Source organism: Thunnus maccoyii, chromosome 17 (assembly GCF_910596095.1).
Source record: "Thunnus maccoyii chromosome 17, fThuMac1.1, whole genome shotgun sequence".
NCBI lineage: Eukaryota > Metazoa > Chordata > Actinopteri > Scombriformes > Scombridae > Thunnus > Thunnus maccoyii.
This window is the reverse complement of record NC_056549.1, coordinates 17,410,118-17,425,128: the sequence shown is the minus strand read 5'-3', so window position 1 is coordinate 17,425,128 and position 15,011 is coordinate 17,410,118. Positions and strand designations below refer to the sequence as shown.

The 15,011-nt window shown below is 41.6% G+C and overlaps 1 protein-coding gene across 6 annotated transcripts in view; it reads left to right on the top strand.

Moving 5' to 3' along the window:
* Positions 1-15,011, top strand: part of sash1a (SAM and SH3 domain containing 1a) — a 244,413-nt gene that overhangs the window by 184,564 nt on the left and 44,838 nt on the right. The window contains exon 1 of one of the 6 annotated variants that reach the window (XM_042391036.1): positions 4,822-5,519. The exons of 4 other annotated variants lie outside the window; for them this stretch is intronic. In XM_042391036.1, the coding sequence (XP_042246970.1) occupies positions 5,412-5,519 (108 nt within the window). In that variant the 5' untranslated portion in view covers positions 4,822-5,411. Of the gene's footprint in view, positions 1-4,821; positions 5,520-5,644; positions 5,855-15,011 lie in introns of those variants that run through there. One more of the 6 variants, XM_042391037.1, reaches the window with a different exon arrangement.

Here is a 15,011-nt window from a genome sequence, read left to right as displayed (position 1 = left end):
CCCAAAGGTAATTCCTGTGGTGATATTTGAAGTTAACGTTTCCCCCAGCTTTCAAAAGACTCCAATGTTATGGTTGACCACCCTATGAAAAGTAATACCTAGAGCACACAAACAGCCAAGTGCCAGGCATTCATTATTACTCCCTGAAAAGTATTGTTTTCAGTGGAAAGACCGGTGTGTTGATTTGATTTAATGAGTTGCTTAACTGGGGGAAGGGACCAAGGAAACAGTAATTAGTTGTCATGCTAATTTGGCTTGTGTGATAACTCCCACACAGGACTCAGCGGCGTGTGAAGCGCGGCGGGGTTGGCCTGGCCGCCTACACATCACACACACACACACATTTTCTTGCACATCGGAATACGCATTAACACACGTATATGTGCACACAGAGATAAATTAGAACAACAAATGCTCACATTCAGATCGGTTCAAAGACAAACGCCTGGGGACTGTCAGGCCTTTGACCCACTAACTGAGCTGAATTAATGATGTGAAAATCTTGATCCCAATTATTTTCACCAAGAGAGAGCACACAGAGAACTAAGAGATAAGAGTTCAAGGCATTTGATCCAATTAAGCTTTTATGGACCTATATATTGTATGCTGATTTGAAAAAGGAGGGAGACAAATAGATGATAGATGAAGATGTGGTAATCAGAGCAAAACGTGAGGTGACTACAGACTTGTGGCTTCAATATGCAAAGTTTATATAATATAGTACTCACTTTAAACTATCGTAAAAAATGTTATATGCTACACTAAACTAAAACGTACAAGAGCTTTCCTTTTGGTGTAACATGAATCACCCTGTGAAGACTTCATGTCCTAAATGTTAAAGGTGAAAAGGTGTTAGCCATTTGATATTTTCACACTACAGAGGGTGCATCTTCATCATGAAAACTACAGCGAGTATACATGCGTCAGTGTTGCGTGGTCGTGTAATGGCATTCCTTAAGTATGACGGGGGTGCCTTGATGTCTCTCCACCATGTTGTTAATCACTCCCTGCCGGCACGGTTTTTGACTCCCTAAAGGACTATTTTTAAGGCCTGGGGGTCACTGACCTCCAAAAAGGGTCACTCTCACTATCAGGGGAGGTCTGGTACTCCTCTGCTCTTCTGAATATTTCTGCTCTGCTTCAGCATTATCTCACTTCTTTTTCTGTCTCCCTTTTCTTCCTCAGTCTCCTTCCTCCACTTCATGTCTCATCTTACTTGCTTTTTAGGCCGAGCCGCTTATGGCTAAAATATCTGTGGCCCTCCCGCGTTTTATTCAATATAAGGCAAACCTTTATAAACACATTATTCCATAGTTTTCTTCCCGTATATCATCATATAACTTTCATCAGTTTGATACTAATGTGTTTTATATTTACTTAACCTACCAGACTGAAAGAGCGACTGTTTACACTCCTACTCTTGAACTCCTCCCAAGATCTTTATCTTCTTCTCTGCTCCTCCTCTTTAGTCGCTCCTTTCTCTGTCCTCGCCTTGTATGTTTAACCCCTATGAGTGTGTTTAGACATGCGGCCTGGTTTTTGTAATAATCTTGCTGTGTCATCTACAGTAGGAAATTACATACTGTGATACGCCGTAATCCAGGGCAGGTGCATTTATAGAAAATCTAGTGCCTCAACGGAAGTTTATCTGAGTCTTTTACATTGTTTAGCCTATAGGAGTGTTTGAGTAGTTAATGAAAGGACTCGGATGGAAGATTAGTTGATTCTTTGTAGTTGAAAGAAGACACACAGTGCTCGTCCCTCATCTCTCTGCAAGTGGGGCAAGACTCTTTCTCTTGTCCTGGCCTGTCCTAAAGGAGGATCTGAGTATTTCTAATTTAAATAGGCGACATGTTTAGTCGTTAAAAGGATACTTTCTACAGTGTTGGATATCCAAACACCTGAAGGCTACTTACCTGGCTCCATAATTTGAAGATACACTTATTTTTAACTGGTTTATATCGACCAAATAGTCACACACACACACATCACAACCCCATGCACAAACAACTGTGGCATTTAAAACATCCGTCTGATATAAATTCCTCCCATCATCTCCTGTTCACTCCTGAGATTTTCCTGTTCCGTCCCAATCCTGATGACACAGTGTAATTTTCCTCCCACTCCACAGGAATCCAGCAGGATCAGCACAAGAGGAGAAGAGGAAGAATCTGTGATAACACGACGAAGCTATTAATAAATGATAAGGAGAGATAGACGAAAAAAAAATAGATTAAAGACAGTGAAAGCGTCAAAATAAAGTATCAGACTTGACATCAGTCAGAACAGCGTAAGTAAAAGTTATTGAAGCTTTCGAAACAACGTTCAAACTATGTGAGCAATTTATGTTCATGACATCATCCTTTTCATGAAAGAACCCCCGTTATATATTTTGAGAACCGTGAAAGAGGTTTTGCCTCTCTACAGGACAAATTTATAGACACTGTGAATTGTTTGCAGGCATATCCTCTGCGTGTCCATATATCCTCATTTAGAACAAAGGGTTCCCATGGAATCCCATCCAAAAAAGTTGATCAAAGGAAACGACTCTCTAACATGTAATAAATTGTCAATCAGCATATGGTGAAATAACTAGCGAGCGACTTTTGTTTCCTGTAGTCTGGCAACGTGACACCTCGATTAGTGGTCAGTGTGAAGAGAGAGGGAGAGAGGGAAAGCTGGCATCTACACACACACACACACACACACACACATACTACCGATGTTTGATGAGTGTGCACTGAGTCAACAGGCTTCCTCCTCCCCTCATTAACAGTTTGACCTCTCTGTTTGAGGCGCTCCAGGTTGGGTCACACTGTCTTGTATTTGGGTAAGGGGGGTTTTTTGGCAGGAAGAGTGTTCGTGCATATAGAGTGGTGGGAGTGTGTGTGTGTGTGTGTGTGAGTGAGTGGATGAGGAGGGTGACATCCAACACCTCCTACTAGCTGGAAGGAGGGGGAGGATCAGGGCGGTGCCTTGTAAAGACAAAATGTACTCACCATTCTCTGGAAACAGAGAAAGACTGATGGTCAGAGCAATGATGTCATGGCAGTATGGACACACACACACACACACAGGCACACTAGCAGTCCTACCACTTGCTGCTGTCACCCTGAGGTTACAGATGCGAGGTCAGACCCCCGGGTTGTCGACTCGCCGGCCAACAAAGCTGCTCCTGTTTGAGTGTGTGTTCTGTGTGTTTATACTGTAAGCAGGATACTGTGGAGCAGCTGCCGCTCATCCAAAGCCTGTAAAATCATTCTTCACCTATACACACTTTGAAGCACGATATAAATTAATAATCAAAGCCACGACGCTGGAGTACTTAAACAAGAAGGTTGTATTTCTGGTGCATGGGAGACATATGGCAACCCCGTTTTTTACAAGTCCCATAATAACAATAAAATAAGACTACACTCACTATCTCATGCCGCAAAAATAAAAATACATCAGTGTAACATGTGGGAGCCTTTTTCACTCTGCACAATCCACAGTAGGCCTCTTATCATATATCCCTTTGCACTACAGGTGAAACTGTAGCTTTGGGGATCACTGTGTAAATGATTTTAACATGGTTTCACAAAGGAATGTGTGAAAGTCTGTTCTGTTCCCTTCTGTTACTTTTATGAATGTTCTCGTTACATGCGGTGTTGTAGACCGATCCGGTAAACAGGCAGGTGAGGCAGCATTTTAGTTTGGTTTACGACAGGGAAGAAAGCCGTGTGAGGAGCTGTGATTTAAAATGTTCAGTCTTACTCCCTGTTTCTCTCTAGTCTTGTCTGGCATCTGTCACAAGACCCGGCAGCTGTTGCTGCTTTGAGAAAATGTGCTTCTGACAACAACAGGGAGAGCCAGAGACTGTCTCACCGCCTCTTGATTACAATAGAGTTGCCTGCTGGCAGAGCATAACAAACGGCTGATCAGACGGGGATAGCTGTGCAATTTCATGCTTGTACATAACATGTTTCACTTTATCCTACATGTATTTAAATGAGATCGGCAGCGCAAAGAACACCACCGTTACATTGTATATCAACTGTTGTTCTTATGTGTGTGTGTGTAGCAATCCTTTGGCAAAAGTTACTCAAATTAAGTTACAGTTAATGAAAAAGTTAAAGATGTTTTTTTATGACACTGTCTAGTATCTCACTGAGATTTATGCTAAGCATGCATAGGGCACCGTGTGCGTCACCCCCTTAAAAACATTTTTCCCATACGCTTTTTTGTTTCTCATACAATTGTTTGGAGAATGTGCTTTGTCCATAATCCCATTCAGCTCTGGCTGGAGAGACGTATTGGTGGAAAGCCCTGTCAGCATGAGATAAAGCTTTTTTTCTGGCTTGTTAAAAAAAGACTCTTAAATGAACTGTACTCCCCAAAATGACTTTTAGAATAACAGGTCTCAGCAAAACTATAAACTTAGCATTTAAAAATTTTAATAGAGATCAACAGGGACTTAAAAAATCATCATTATGTAGAATTTGGTCATGACAAACTAGCCAATGAGTACAACAGATACATTTGGAAATCCCTATTTGACAAAATTTCAGGGTTAAAACAAAAAGAAGTGCAAAATAGTAAAGTTCTATTAGATTACTCACACATGAGTCACTTTATTATAAGAATATTATTATAATTCATTAGGGGCGTGAGATAATTCCTGGCTATTGTGCTTCTGAAAAGGGACAAGTGTTTTCTTTTTTCTGTTGTAATGTTTTGTTGGGAGGAGTGTGTGTGTGTGAGAGAGAGAGAGAGAGAGAAAGAGAGAGAGAGAGAGAGAGAGAGAGAGAGAGAGAGAGAGAGAGGGAGAGACAGCGGATGAAGAGAGGGGGGAGGCGCAGTGTTTGGAGGATTTGCTCTCTGCTCCGGGCGTTCTCACTCGAAATTTTAATGGAAATATGCGTATGTGTGCTCGCTCTACTAGTTTAGACAGATTTCTGTCACCCATCGAGGGATTCCAATAACTTTCCGGAAACTTTTCATCCACTTCGACGACTTATCCCCCCCCCTCCCCGGTGTGGGGTTTGGTTTATGCCCGGGCACGGATTCGTGCAGTGCGGATTGTGGAGCAGGGAAACATCCCGCTAGGAAGTTTTCAGACGAATGACCTGTTGTGGGTCTACACAACACAAGGCCATCTTTCTTTTCTTTTGATTATTTATTATCTGAATTCAGCGCACGAGTTGTTGTGGGAGTTTCGTAAACATGTCAGGGCGCATTTTACGCACTATATTTTGGATCGTGCCAGGCAATGTTGGAGCATTTCACCGGTGCGTCAAGGGCAACTTTCTCTAGAAACAGCCTTGGCACCAAGATCTCGTTTACTGCGGTTGATCGGGCCCCTGCTTGTGGGCTTTGGATTTAAGCCTTGAACCAGATTGGTCTGACTGAACACAAAATATCCCAACATCATGGAAGGTGATCAGGGGACTGGTGCGCCTTCTGAGGAACCCCAGGCAGACAGCGCTACTGGGTCCGACAGTTTTTCCCAACTGTGGACGGACGTAATGGGGATGCTGGTAAGTTTTTTTTTGGGGGGGGGGTAGTTTGGCAGGGGGGGAGGGGTGACATGATCATAGGCTGACACCATAGACTCGCAACTAACTGAGACTTTTCACCCTCTTCCTCAACATTGACACTGATTTGCTGATGCAGTGTTGCCAACTAGTCTGTGCACGCAAATCACGCATCAAAACAACACTCGAGAGCGCGTTCCTATAGGCCCACGTTTTAAATCCACCAGCGCTCCACATGTGGTGTGGTGGGATTCAGGTGGTTTGGTTGCAGGCTGCTGGTGGCGAGTTGTGTTGAGTCTGTCGGATCTCAGTGCAAACAGGAATCAAATGAGAATATGGTATGTTTATGCACTGAAAGATTAACCCTTTGTACTACGTATTCGTGTGTTGCATGCTCTCTATGGCTGATGTGCATTTGGTATATTTCCATACTGCATTGTTTCCACTGGAGGAGATCAGTTTAGCTTTACTGTGAGGCCAGAGGCTCAAAATTTTGTCCAAGTTAAACATGATGTTGTTGCTGAGGCCTCAATCTGAGGATACGTGTTTCTGTTTTGTATAGGCTTAGTCATAATAGCACCAAATATAGAAGTGATTATTATTGTTAGAAATGCTGATTAGAAGTTCTTTGGAATTCCTGAAGAGTTCCCCATACTCTCTTGAGGTCATTCAATCCTGGACATATTTTGTGATTGTTAGAGAAACATTACAAAGATTTACTAATTAACATGTTAATATTAGTTAAGTCAGATTTCCCACATTGTTTCAATCCCCTAATTGTTCATAAGAGATTTTGAGTGCAATGTTAACATGTCTGTTCCTTGAATGCATGTGACTTTGTGCTCTCATTTGGAGATGCTGCATATTGTAAGGCAGTTTCTGAAACACTACCCTTTTGTTTGGCACATGAAGCAGTCTTGATTTTACAGGCCCATGGGGTCTTGATTGATCCGTTGAACAAATGTGTTGCAGTCACTTCCAGTCTGTTTAAAGACAGAGGTGTTAATTTGGTTTGGTCTGGCACTGAAGATGTGAATGGTGTGTAAATGCGGGGGGGAGAGTGTGTGTCTGTCTGTGTGCACGTTGGAGGGGGAGGCTGTCCTGCCCTCTGACACCGGGTGGGAGACCTGGCTCCCAGCCAGGCAATTTATCCTGATTTATTGCTCTGGAGGCAAATGTCTGCAAGGCCGGGTTCATCTTTGACGTTTTTCCCCTTGAGCTCGGACACACACACACACACACAGCAACAGGCCTCTTAGAAGTTTTCTGTTCATGACTCAGAAGTTACCCATCTTCACTACTTTTGTGGTCAATCTTAACCATCCTTTGAACTTTTAAATAATGACCACTCACAGAATATATACAGGAATACCAAACTATTAGCTGCTTTTTTGTTGATATTTTAACTATCCTGCCAATAAACATACTTAAGCACTGTTTCAAAATCATTAAGATCCTGCCAGCGAACATAGCACTCCCACATTATTTCAAAATCATTGACTTCAACAGTTGTTGGACTTTGTTTCCAAGTGCTGTATCACTTTACATGTTTATATCTTGGGAAAGCCTGGGGACTATTGAGATTGGTGAGACTGGTGGTTTAGCAAGCTATCTTTGAGCTTATAACTCAGGTTTTCTGGTATCATGAAGCTGGTTCACTTTTAACTGGGATAAATCACCATGGCAACTTATGCTGAACAGCTCACCTGCTCTGGAGCAGGTTAACTTCAGAGGATTGGATCACAACCTGTCAACACTCCGACCACAGACCAATCAGATCACTGGAAAAAACAAAGAGTCCTCATTCCTACAGGATCCTGAAATGGACAAAAGTCCTGAGTTTACAATAAAGTGAAAAGTAAAAAAGAGCAGTATATATTTTTATAGGTCAGTAGAAACATTTTATCATTCCAGGCGACGTTTACGACGACCCTAAACGCATAATAATGATTTTAGCTGCATTTTAATTGTGCAAAGTTGATTTTATCCCCGCAGTTAAAGCTGACAGTGTGGATGATTTTACACATTCCATCACTGCTGCTCAGAATAACATAAGTCAACTGTGTGATGATAACTGGGGAAAAAAAACAAGATTGTCTTTTAGTAGAAAAATAATCCACACACTGTTAATTGGCTCCCATGATTATAAATACAACATTTCAGTCAGATAGACTTTATCAGTCATTATCTACTTTTTCCACCCTTTGCTTCGGTAGTAGAAACAGTCTGGCGTTACTTTCATGTGACATATTCAGAATGGTTTCTTCATCATCCAACTGAATAGCAAAAATACTCATTCTATACTTAAGTCATATATAATAATTCCTACATGTATTTTAAGTCTTGGCCTACTTTTAACATTTAATTAAATTATTTCTAGTGTTTCTACATTTTCTATCGCTAACATAGCTGAGACCATCTTATATCCCTACTAAATTTATACTCTAAAGATTCGAAGCGTGAAAGTATGGAATTTGATCGTTCTTCTTGGCTGCTGACAGCCAGTGTCTTTCAAAAGTTTAGCAGGTCAGTTTTTCACCCTAGAACTAACCCTGTTGACAACCATGATAATGCATGATGTTCTGTTCATTGCTGTTGTCTAGTAAAGAAAGTAAATGGACTTCTAATGAAGAGTTGAGTGCAGGATATACTTTGTGTAAATGTAATTGTTTCCAGCAACTCATTAAGCTTCATTTCATTTCTTTGCTGGTGATCAAATATCACTTAAGATTATATATCTACTCTTTAGAAAGGTGACTGAGATTGATTATAAACGCATTGGCTTACATAGCACAATGTAACAATAAGAAGTCACTAATATGGCAAAGTCTCACTTAAACTGCCCTTTATGGTGAACTTTATCTCAACAATGTGCTCGGTCTTCTATTTTTAAACACCCTACGAGAAGAATACACTGAGCAGAACCATCAGTCTCAAAGAATAATGGTTATGCTATGTGTATATATATAGTTTGCTCTATGACTTTTCAATGACTTTGTTTTGCTTGGGAGCCTGTATTGGAATGCCCTTTTAAGTTTGGGTTTGCCCTGAGCCAGTTGACCTAACTTAACTCAGTGTTACGAATGTATTTAGTCTTGGCTCCTCACACACGAGAGCAGGCCTGCATACCTGTACAGATACACATCCATCCTGATAAAGATCTAGGTTAGTAGATGCTTTCTATACTCTGTCTTCTACTGATAACTATATGTCTCAGCACACATGCCAAAGTCAAGAGCTACTCTTAACCCTAAAGCGACAGCAGAGAAAAACATTAAAAACAAAGAGTGCATCTACATTCGCACCTTCAAAAGTAAGTTTTCATCATGTTTTGACTGTAAATCAAAGGGTGCGCTAGTCTGCAGTATTTTTCGGAGAGGCCCGTGTCTGAGGTTAACCATACACAGCAGCCTGTTGTGGAATGTGTTTAATAAGAATACCTAAGTAAGCCAGTCATTTACTTGTGGTTGAAGCCGCGTAAATAGTCCTTGAGCTAATTAAGAGTCAAAGTAAGTTTTGGACGGTATGAAGCAGGAGCTATAGCTGTTCTAAGTGGATGGATTTACAGATGTCTGAATAGGGATTTGCTTCTAGTCCCACCCTGCTTCAGGGACCGAGGGTTTTTCCTCAGATCGGAACACATCTTTACTGAATGTTAAATAAGCCACAATAAAACTGCTTGACTGGGAACAGAGAATTCTGTCTCAGCATATAGTGTGTAATGTTTTTTGAGGTGTACATATGTGCAAACTCTTAAGATCTGAGCGATAATCCATTCCAGTTCCTCTCCGTTTCACTTCCTCTTTCAAATGGTCTGTGAGTATGGGGTTCAGTTTTTTTTTTTTTTTTCTTGAATAACTGCTGTATTTCTCAATTTCTGAATACAGCACAGACTTTCAGACATATCTTTGCCCACTGCAAGCTTCTAATTGTGCTCTTTCCCAGACTAAATGATTTGATCACAAACCTGGAGAGCTGACAGTTATCCATTATTCCCTCTGTGCTCCTCTGAAAGAAACCTCTCATCCCGTTTTTTGCTGGAAAGGTCATCTTGAACCAAGGCCTTGTGGAAATATTTTACTTGCCTGCAGGGAATCCTTCTCTGTTTTGAAAAGAGTTTTGTGGTGTTTCACAGCGTGGGTGGGAGTTTATCCATTTGGAAAACACTGATTATGTAGTAGACTGTGCTTCATCTCTAAACCTTTAGGATTTGATTTCTGCTCTCGAGACATGATTATTGATTGTGTCTGGGAAACATATAGTTAGATGAGGTGATCCCTATGTACTTCCTCCCACCTAACACTTCATACAGAGTGGCAATGCATGCTTCAGTCCCGTTCTACAAAATCACAGTTAGCTAGGCCACTTTATATATTTGCCAGTAATGTTCTAACACAGTCTATCATAGCTGATTTTTTTTTTTTTTTTTTGACTGTTGTTGCCAAGTACAACTCGGCTCACTTCTCCTTTACTCGCCCTCCCTGTCTGGTCTCATTATTGAGGTCACACACAGATCTGGCGGGTTTCCTCTGCTGGGATGGCAGAGCAGTGTTCTGCTCAAGCCACGGATATCCTCAGGAAGCCCTCTAAAAGGGATGGGCTGTGGCCCCTGGCCTCACCTTCCTCGACAGTCTTCCCCTATTTGCTCCGATGGTCAATGCTACATCTTTTAGTCAGACCTCACCTGGCTGTGTATATTGTGGAATTCCACTAGACTACCTCCAGCATGTTGCCGAGCCACAGAAGTTGGGTGATGCAACTTGGCACATGAACAGCACCTTCTCATACTTTTATCCACCTGTCTTCATTTATCCTTTTCCCAGTTTCTCACATCTCATAACTCCTTTTTATCTTTCTCTTTCTGGTCTGTTTTCTATGAATGGTTGGCACTACTGTACCAGTCTTGGAAAAAGTTGGGGATTGTCAAATCTTTTTATTTGGAGGAGCTGGATGAACTGCATGGATAGAAAGATGGGTGGAGTAAAGGATTATCCACATTGCTTTTATGTTGAGCTGTGTGGGGCCTGTGAGACAGGCGATATCTGACGGGTTAGGTTTAAGCTGGTGTATCCATGACTCAGGGTGAATCTAGGTAATTCTATTGGTTCACTTATTAACGAAACATTAGTACAATGCAACACAATACAAGTCAGCTAGTGGCAATGTCAACCTGCCGCTCCCGTCCAAAGGTTGCGTAGCAAGTGAAAGTGATCATACTACTGACGTTCTAACATTGCATCAGATGCATGGCTCCATTGTAAACTGTTGTCATTGTTCTTTCCCCAGAGAATGGGTAGTCACAAGGCCGGCCCCGTAACAATAGTTAATGCCATGTACACTACCATTCAACCCCTACGTAACTGAGCCCCAGTATGATGAACGGCACTGTCAGGAATGTGAGCCCAAAGGATAGACCAGAACAAACACGTTAGGCCCAGGGCTAATGGGTATTAGCCTACTGGAATGTCTTTCTCTATGGTTATGACAAACAAGCACTTTCTTTTAGAAACTGTATCACATCTAACATGATGTGAAAAACATGAATTGAGTGTAACTTGACTGAGAGATAAGCTGTGCGCCTTGGCAGTGATTTCTGAGCTTGCAAGGTGGCCCAAGTTATCAGTGCCCTTGCATGCTGGCTGGGGAATTTTTTAATAACGTTACTGAAGATTGCTTTAGTAGTGTGGCATTCAGATGTCCTGTCCAAGAGAAATCGTCACTCGTCAGCCATGGACTGCACATTCTGGGCAGCATGTTAACTAAATTAAAGTATTTATTTTTATTAAACGCAAAAGTGAACACTGCAGAATCTCTCCAGGAGAGGTGTTTTGGCACAGCTTACGGCTCCATCACTTTCAGATTGATGTGACCCAGCTACACCCCACCCCAACCTCAAGTAAAAAAACTTTTAGCAATTACTTGATCAAGTCAACAACTCTGTTTAGACACATGTGCTTAAATTTATATGGTTTATCAGTGACATGTATGTCATTACAATAGCAGCACTGTGTGAATGGGGAGAACTAAAATCAAGACTGTATCTGTTATGAAGGGGTCAAAAAAGGTTGAAACCATTGTCACTAATCTGTTTCAAATGCAGAGTTTTTGCAGAAAGTGATATAAGTTCCATCCAGGCTGTGAAGTTCAAACTTTGGGTAAAAACCCCAAATTTTAGGTAAACTGATACTTTAAATAAGTGAAACTACCTGAGTTGGTGGAGGTTGAACGTGCTGTTGAGTGAATGAATTGGTGTTATTTCAGCAGTAATTACTAATATAGTCTGAAAGCATGAGATGTAGATGGTTTCAGCACATAGCCTCTTTATTAAACTGATGCTGGTTCATACTGACTTGTTGAATGTCTGTAAAGACAAAACCTCTGCGGTCGTAAGAATGCCAGGAATTCCATGGCTAATTGATTAAGTGAGCAGGGGATACTAGGCCTTCATACTGTCTCCATTTTCATGAGTACAGCAAGACTGCCTTTTTGTGAGCATATGAAGCATATACATTTATATTTCTATACTAAAACTGAGAGTATTTGACTTATTTCTATGAGAGATAGGGGATTAACTATATTTGTAATGTTGGAATGCTGGCATGGGTCTAATTTTCGCCATTCCTTGGAAGCATTTATTGTGTAAATTATTTGGAAATGACTTAGTAGCAATCATATCACACATTACCAAAATATTCATCCACTGTGGTGCAATACAAGTAATTTTTTTTTGAAGGTCAAACAACATGTCAGCCACTATCTCATGATGATTATGGCTTTTATGCAAACCAATACTTGTCACAACTGTCTTACAGCAGTATCCCTTCACATTTTTCTGTTTTGAGTTGCGCAAAGTCTTGGAACAGAAGTGACATGCAACACAGTTTTGTTCACTGAGGTCTGACAAATTTCAGCTGGGAGTAGCCATGTTGATGGAACAGAGAGTATCTTTTTAGACAGCAAATGACACATGCACACTCTTTACTGTAAATGCACACAAACACATGCTCTCTTACACATTCTTGCTTGGGTGTTGTGTTTTTTTTTTTTGTATGACTATTGTTGCTATTGTTCAAGTCAACACGGGGAGTTGGCCTTCCTTACATTCAGGGTGGAGGACCAGTTACATCAGCTGAAACAGTCTTACTTAGTCTCCATTTCAAACATAACTCCATGAAAGTACATGTTTATAATGCTGGTTAATTAATTTCTTAACTTTTGAGAAGATATTTTTAGAGTTGGAATTTTTTGTGAGGATCATAAGCTAGCTTTGTATGCTAACACACACAGACCCATATGTTTTCTATGTCACATAAGCTGTTGGAGATTTAATACTCATCCATAGAATTTCTCTTATAGATGAAGGTTTTCTCTTTCTAGACTCCAGATGTTTTATCCTCCTCTCACCCCACAGCTGCCGGAGTCAGTAGCCCACAAATCATCCCTTGTCCAGCTGCCTCCACCCCCCTCCAGCCCACATTTCTAAACTGGATGTGTGGGGCACTGTCAGCCCCCTTCACTGCTCGTCCACCTACACTCCCACATTGACAGATTCTCTCTAAAACGTGGACTAAACACTCGCTCATCTGCTGACACGCACAGTCAGTGTAACATCCTTATAAAGCCAGTGGTAACTGGCTTAACTTGTTCCTTCGCTAGTTGTGATTCTCACAAAGGCATTTTCACTTTCTACACTTGCTTTCACTTGCCGTCTCATAGTGGATATACATAACGGAGCATGTGCAGTATCACTTTACAAGGTGGTAGTGGAGGTGGGGTGTGAGGGTCAGCTGTGTTGGGACCCCTATGATCTAATGGCACTGGGGAATTGGAGGAATCTCTGTCATGTCTGCACACACATGACTGTTAGCACACACGTGGATGCATACAGTCACAGAGAACAACGGGGCATGTGCATCTTTACCGGTACATAGCTGGGGTTTACATTCAATGTTTCTATTGGAAGTGAAGGCAGAGCTTGATTGATTATTTCTGCTGGCATGACCCAACCAATCTATCACTGTTAACGCCAACTGGATTAGCCCTCTGTCAATCATTAGATGGTGTAATCACAGGAGAGCGTTTACTCTTATCTTTTAAGTGTAATATATAGATCAGCACAATCTTGGCATGCTTTTGGTAATTAAAACATTCTGGAGTTTTGTAATGAGAGTGTGCTTCCAGTCAATGTGAGGAATGAAAGAGAAAGCATGTGTCTGCTCGGGGAGCGTTCCCACCGGGAATCTCTGTCATCTCGAACCATATGTCTGGACAGCACAGGATTTCTCAAGTAATGAGAGTGGGAGGATAGAGCACAGCTAGAAAAACTGGACGTTTGAGAGGGAACATGTGTGCTTGTTAGCGATGTTGTGCTCAATGCACAATCAGGAATTACCCTTTCACAATCAGGAATTGCCCTTTCATAACCCGTTCCACTGAGCCGAGTTGTGTGTTATTGGCCTTCCTCGGTTTGTTTTGGTTCAGTGTTTTTGAAATCTCCTGCATGTATGTGTGTGCATGCTAATGTTCTCCGACTAGACACCCATCTCTGAAGAAGGCCCTATGTCCCTGTGTGTGTGTGTGTGGCACTCTCACTCACACTCACAGTGATCCATTCATTTGTGGCCTGGCACCCAGATAGGGAGTCCGGTTGAGAAAGACAGAGACTGAGGGAGACTGTTCGGACCCTGCTCAGTGACTCAATGCTAGCTGTCTGCCTGGCACAGATTAGATCAACACTAATGAATATTCAGAAGTTGGCCATCACTGCCAGAATGGCCTACATTTTTACCAAGGCAAGAGATGGGAGTCAAGTCTTCTCTCCCACATTGTACAAAAGAAGTTGCTTGACATCCTGCAAATTTTTATGTGAAAGCAACTGATCCCATCTAACTTCATAAACCTGCCTCATGAGACAGGCCCCTTCTGTTTCCATTTTTTGACATGCGTCCATAGAACCCAGCTTTGAAGTCACAACACTGTTAATATTTCCAAAAGTAACTCCAAAGCCAGTCCTTCAACATTATAGCCAGTATTCTGTTAGGTAAGGTCTTTACTGTTAGTGGAACGGCTTCCTTTTGCGATCCTAAACACGTCTACCACACAAAGACAGGAACTGCGCTGATCTAAACTACAGCTAGCCGGAAGAGTGTGTTTAGTTTCAGTGAATGTCTGAGGAGGTAAAGGGCATCCTTGATATATGACAAACACAAAACCCAGGAACAAACCTTGGTCTGCCACAGAAGCTTACTGAATGGGACCTGATAAGAATGAGTAAATGTCCAAATTATACAGACCTTTTCATTGAGGGGTATTTTTAGTTTTTTTTTTCAGTTTTGTATGGAGCGCGTGAGCAGATAACTGAATGGGGACAATATATTCCTCTGTACTTGCGTGTTTTTTCAGTTTTCACCGCAGTAGTTGAAGCTGCACATGCTCAAACAAAATCAGGCACAAATTCACAATTTTTTCCCCCCCATCTCCTGCAGAACAAGCAAA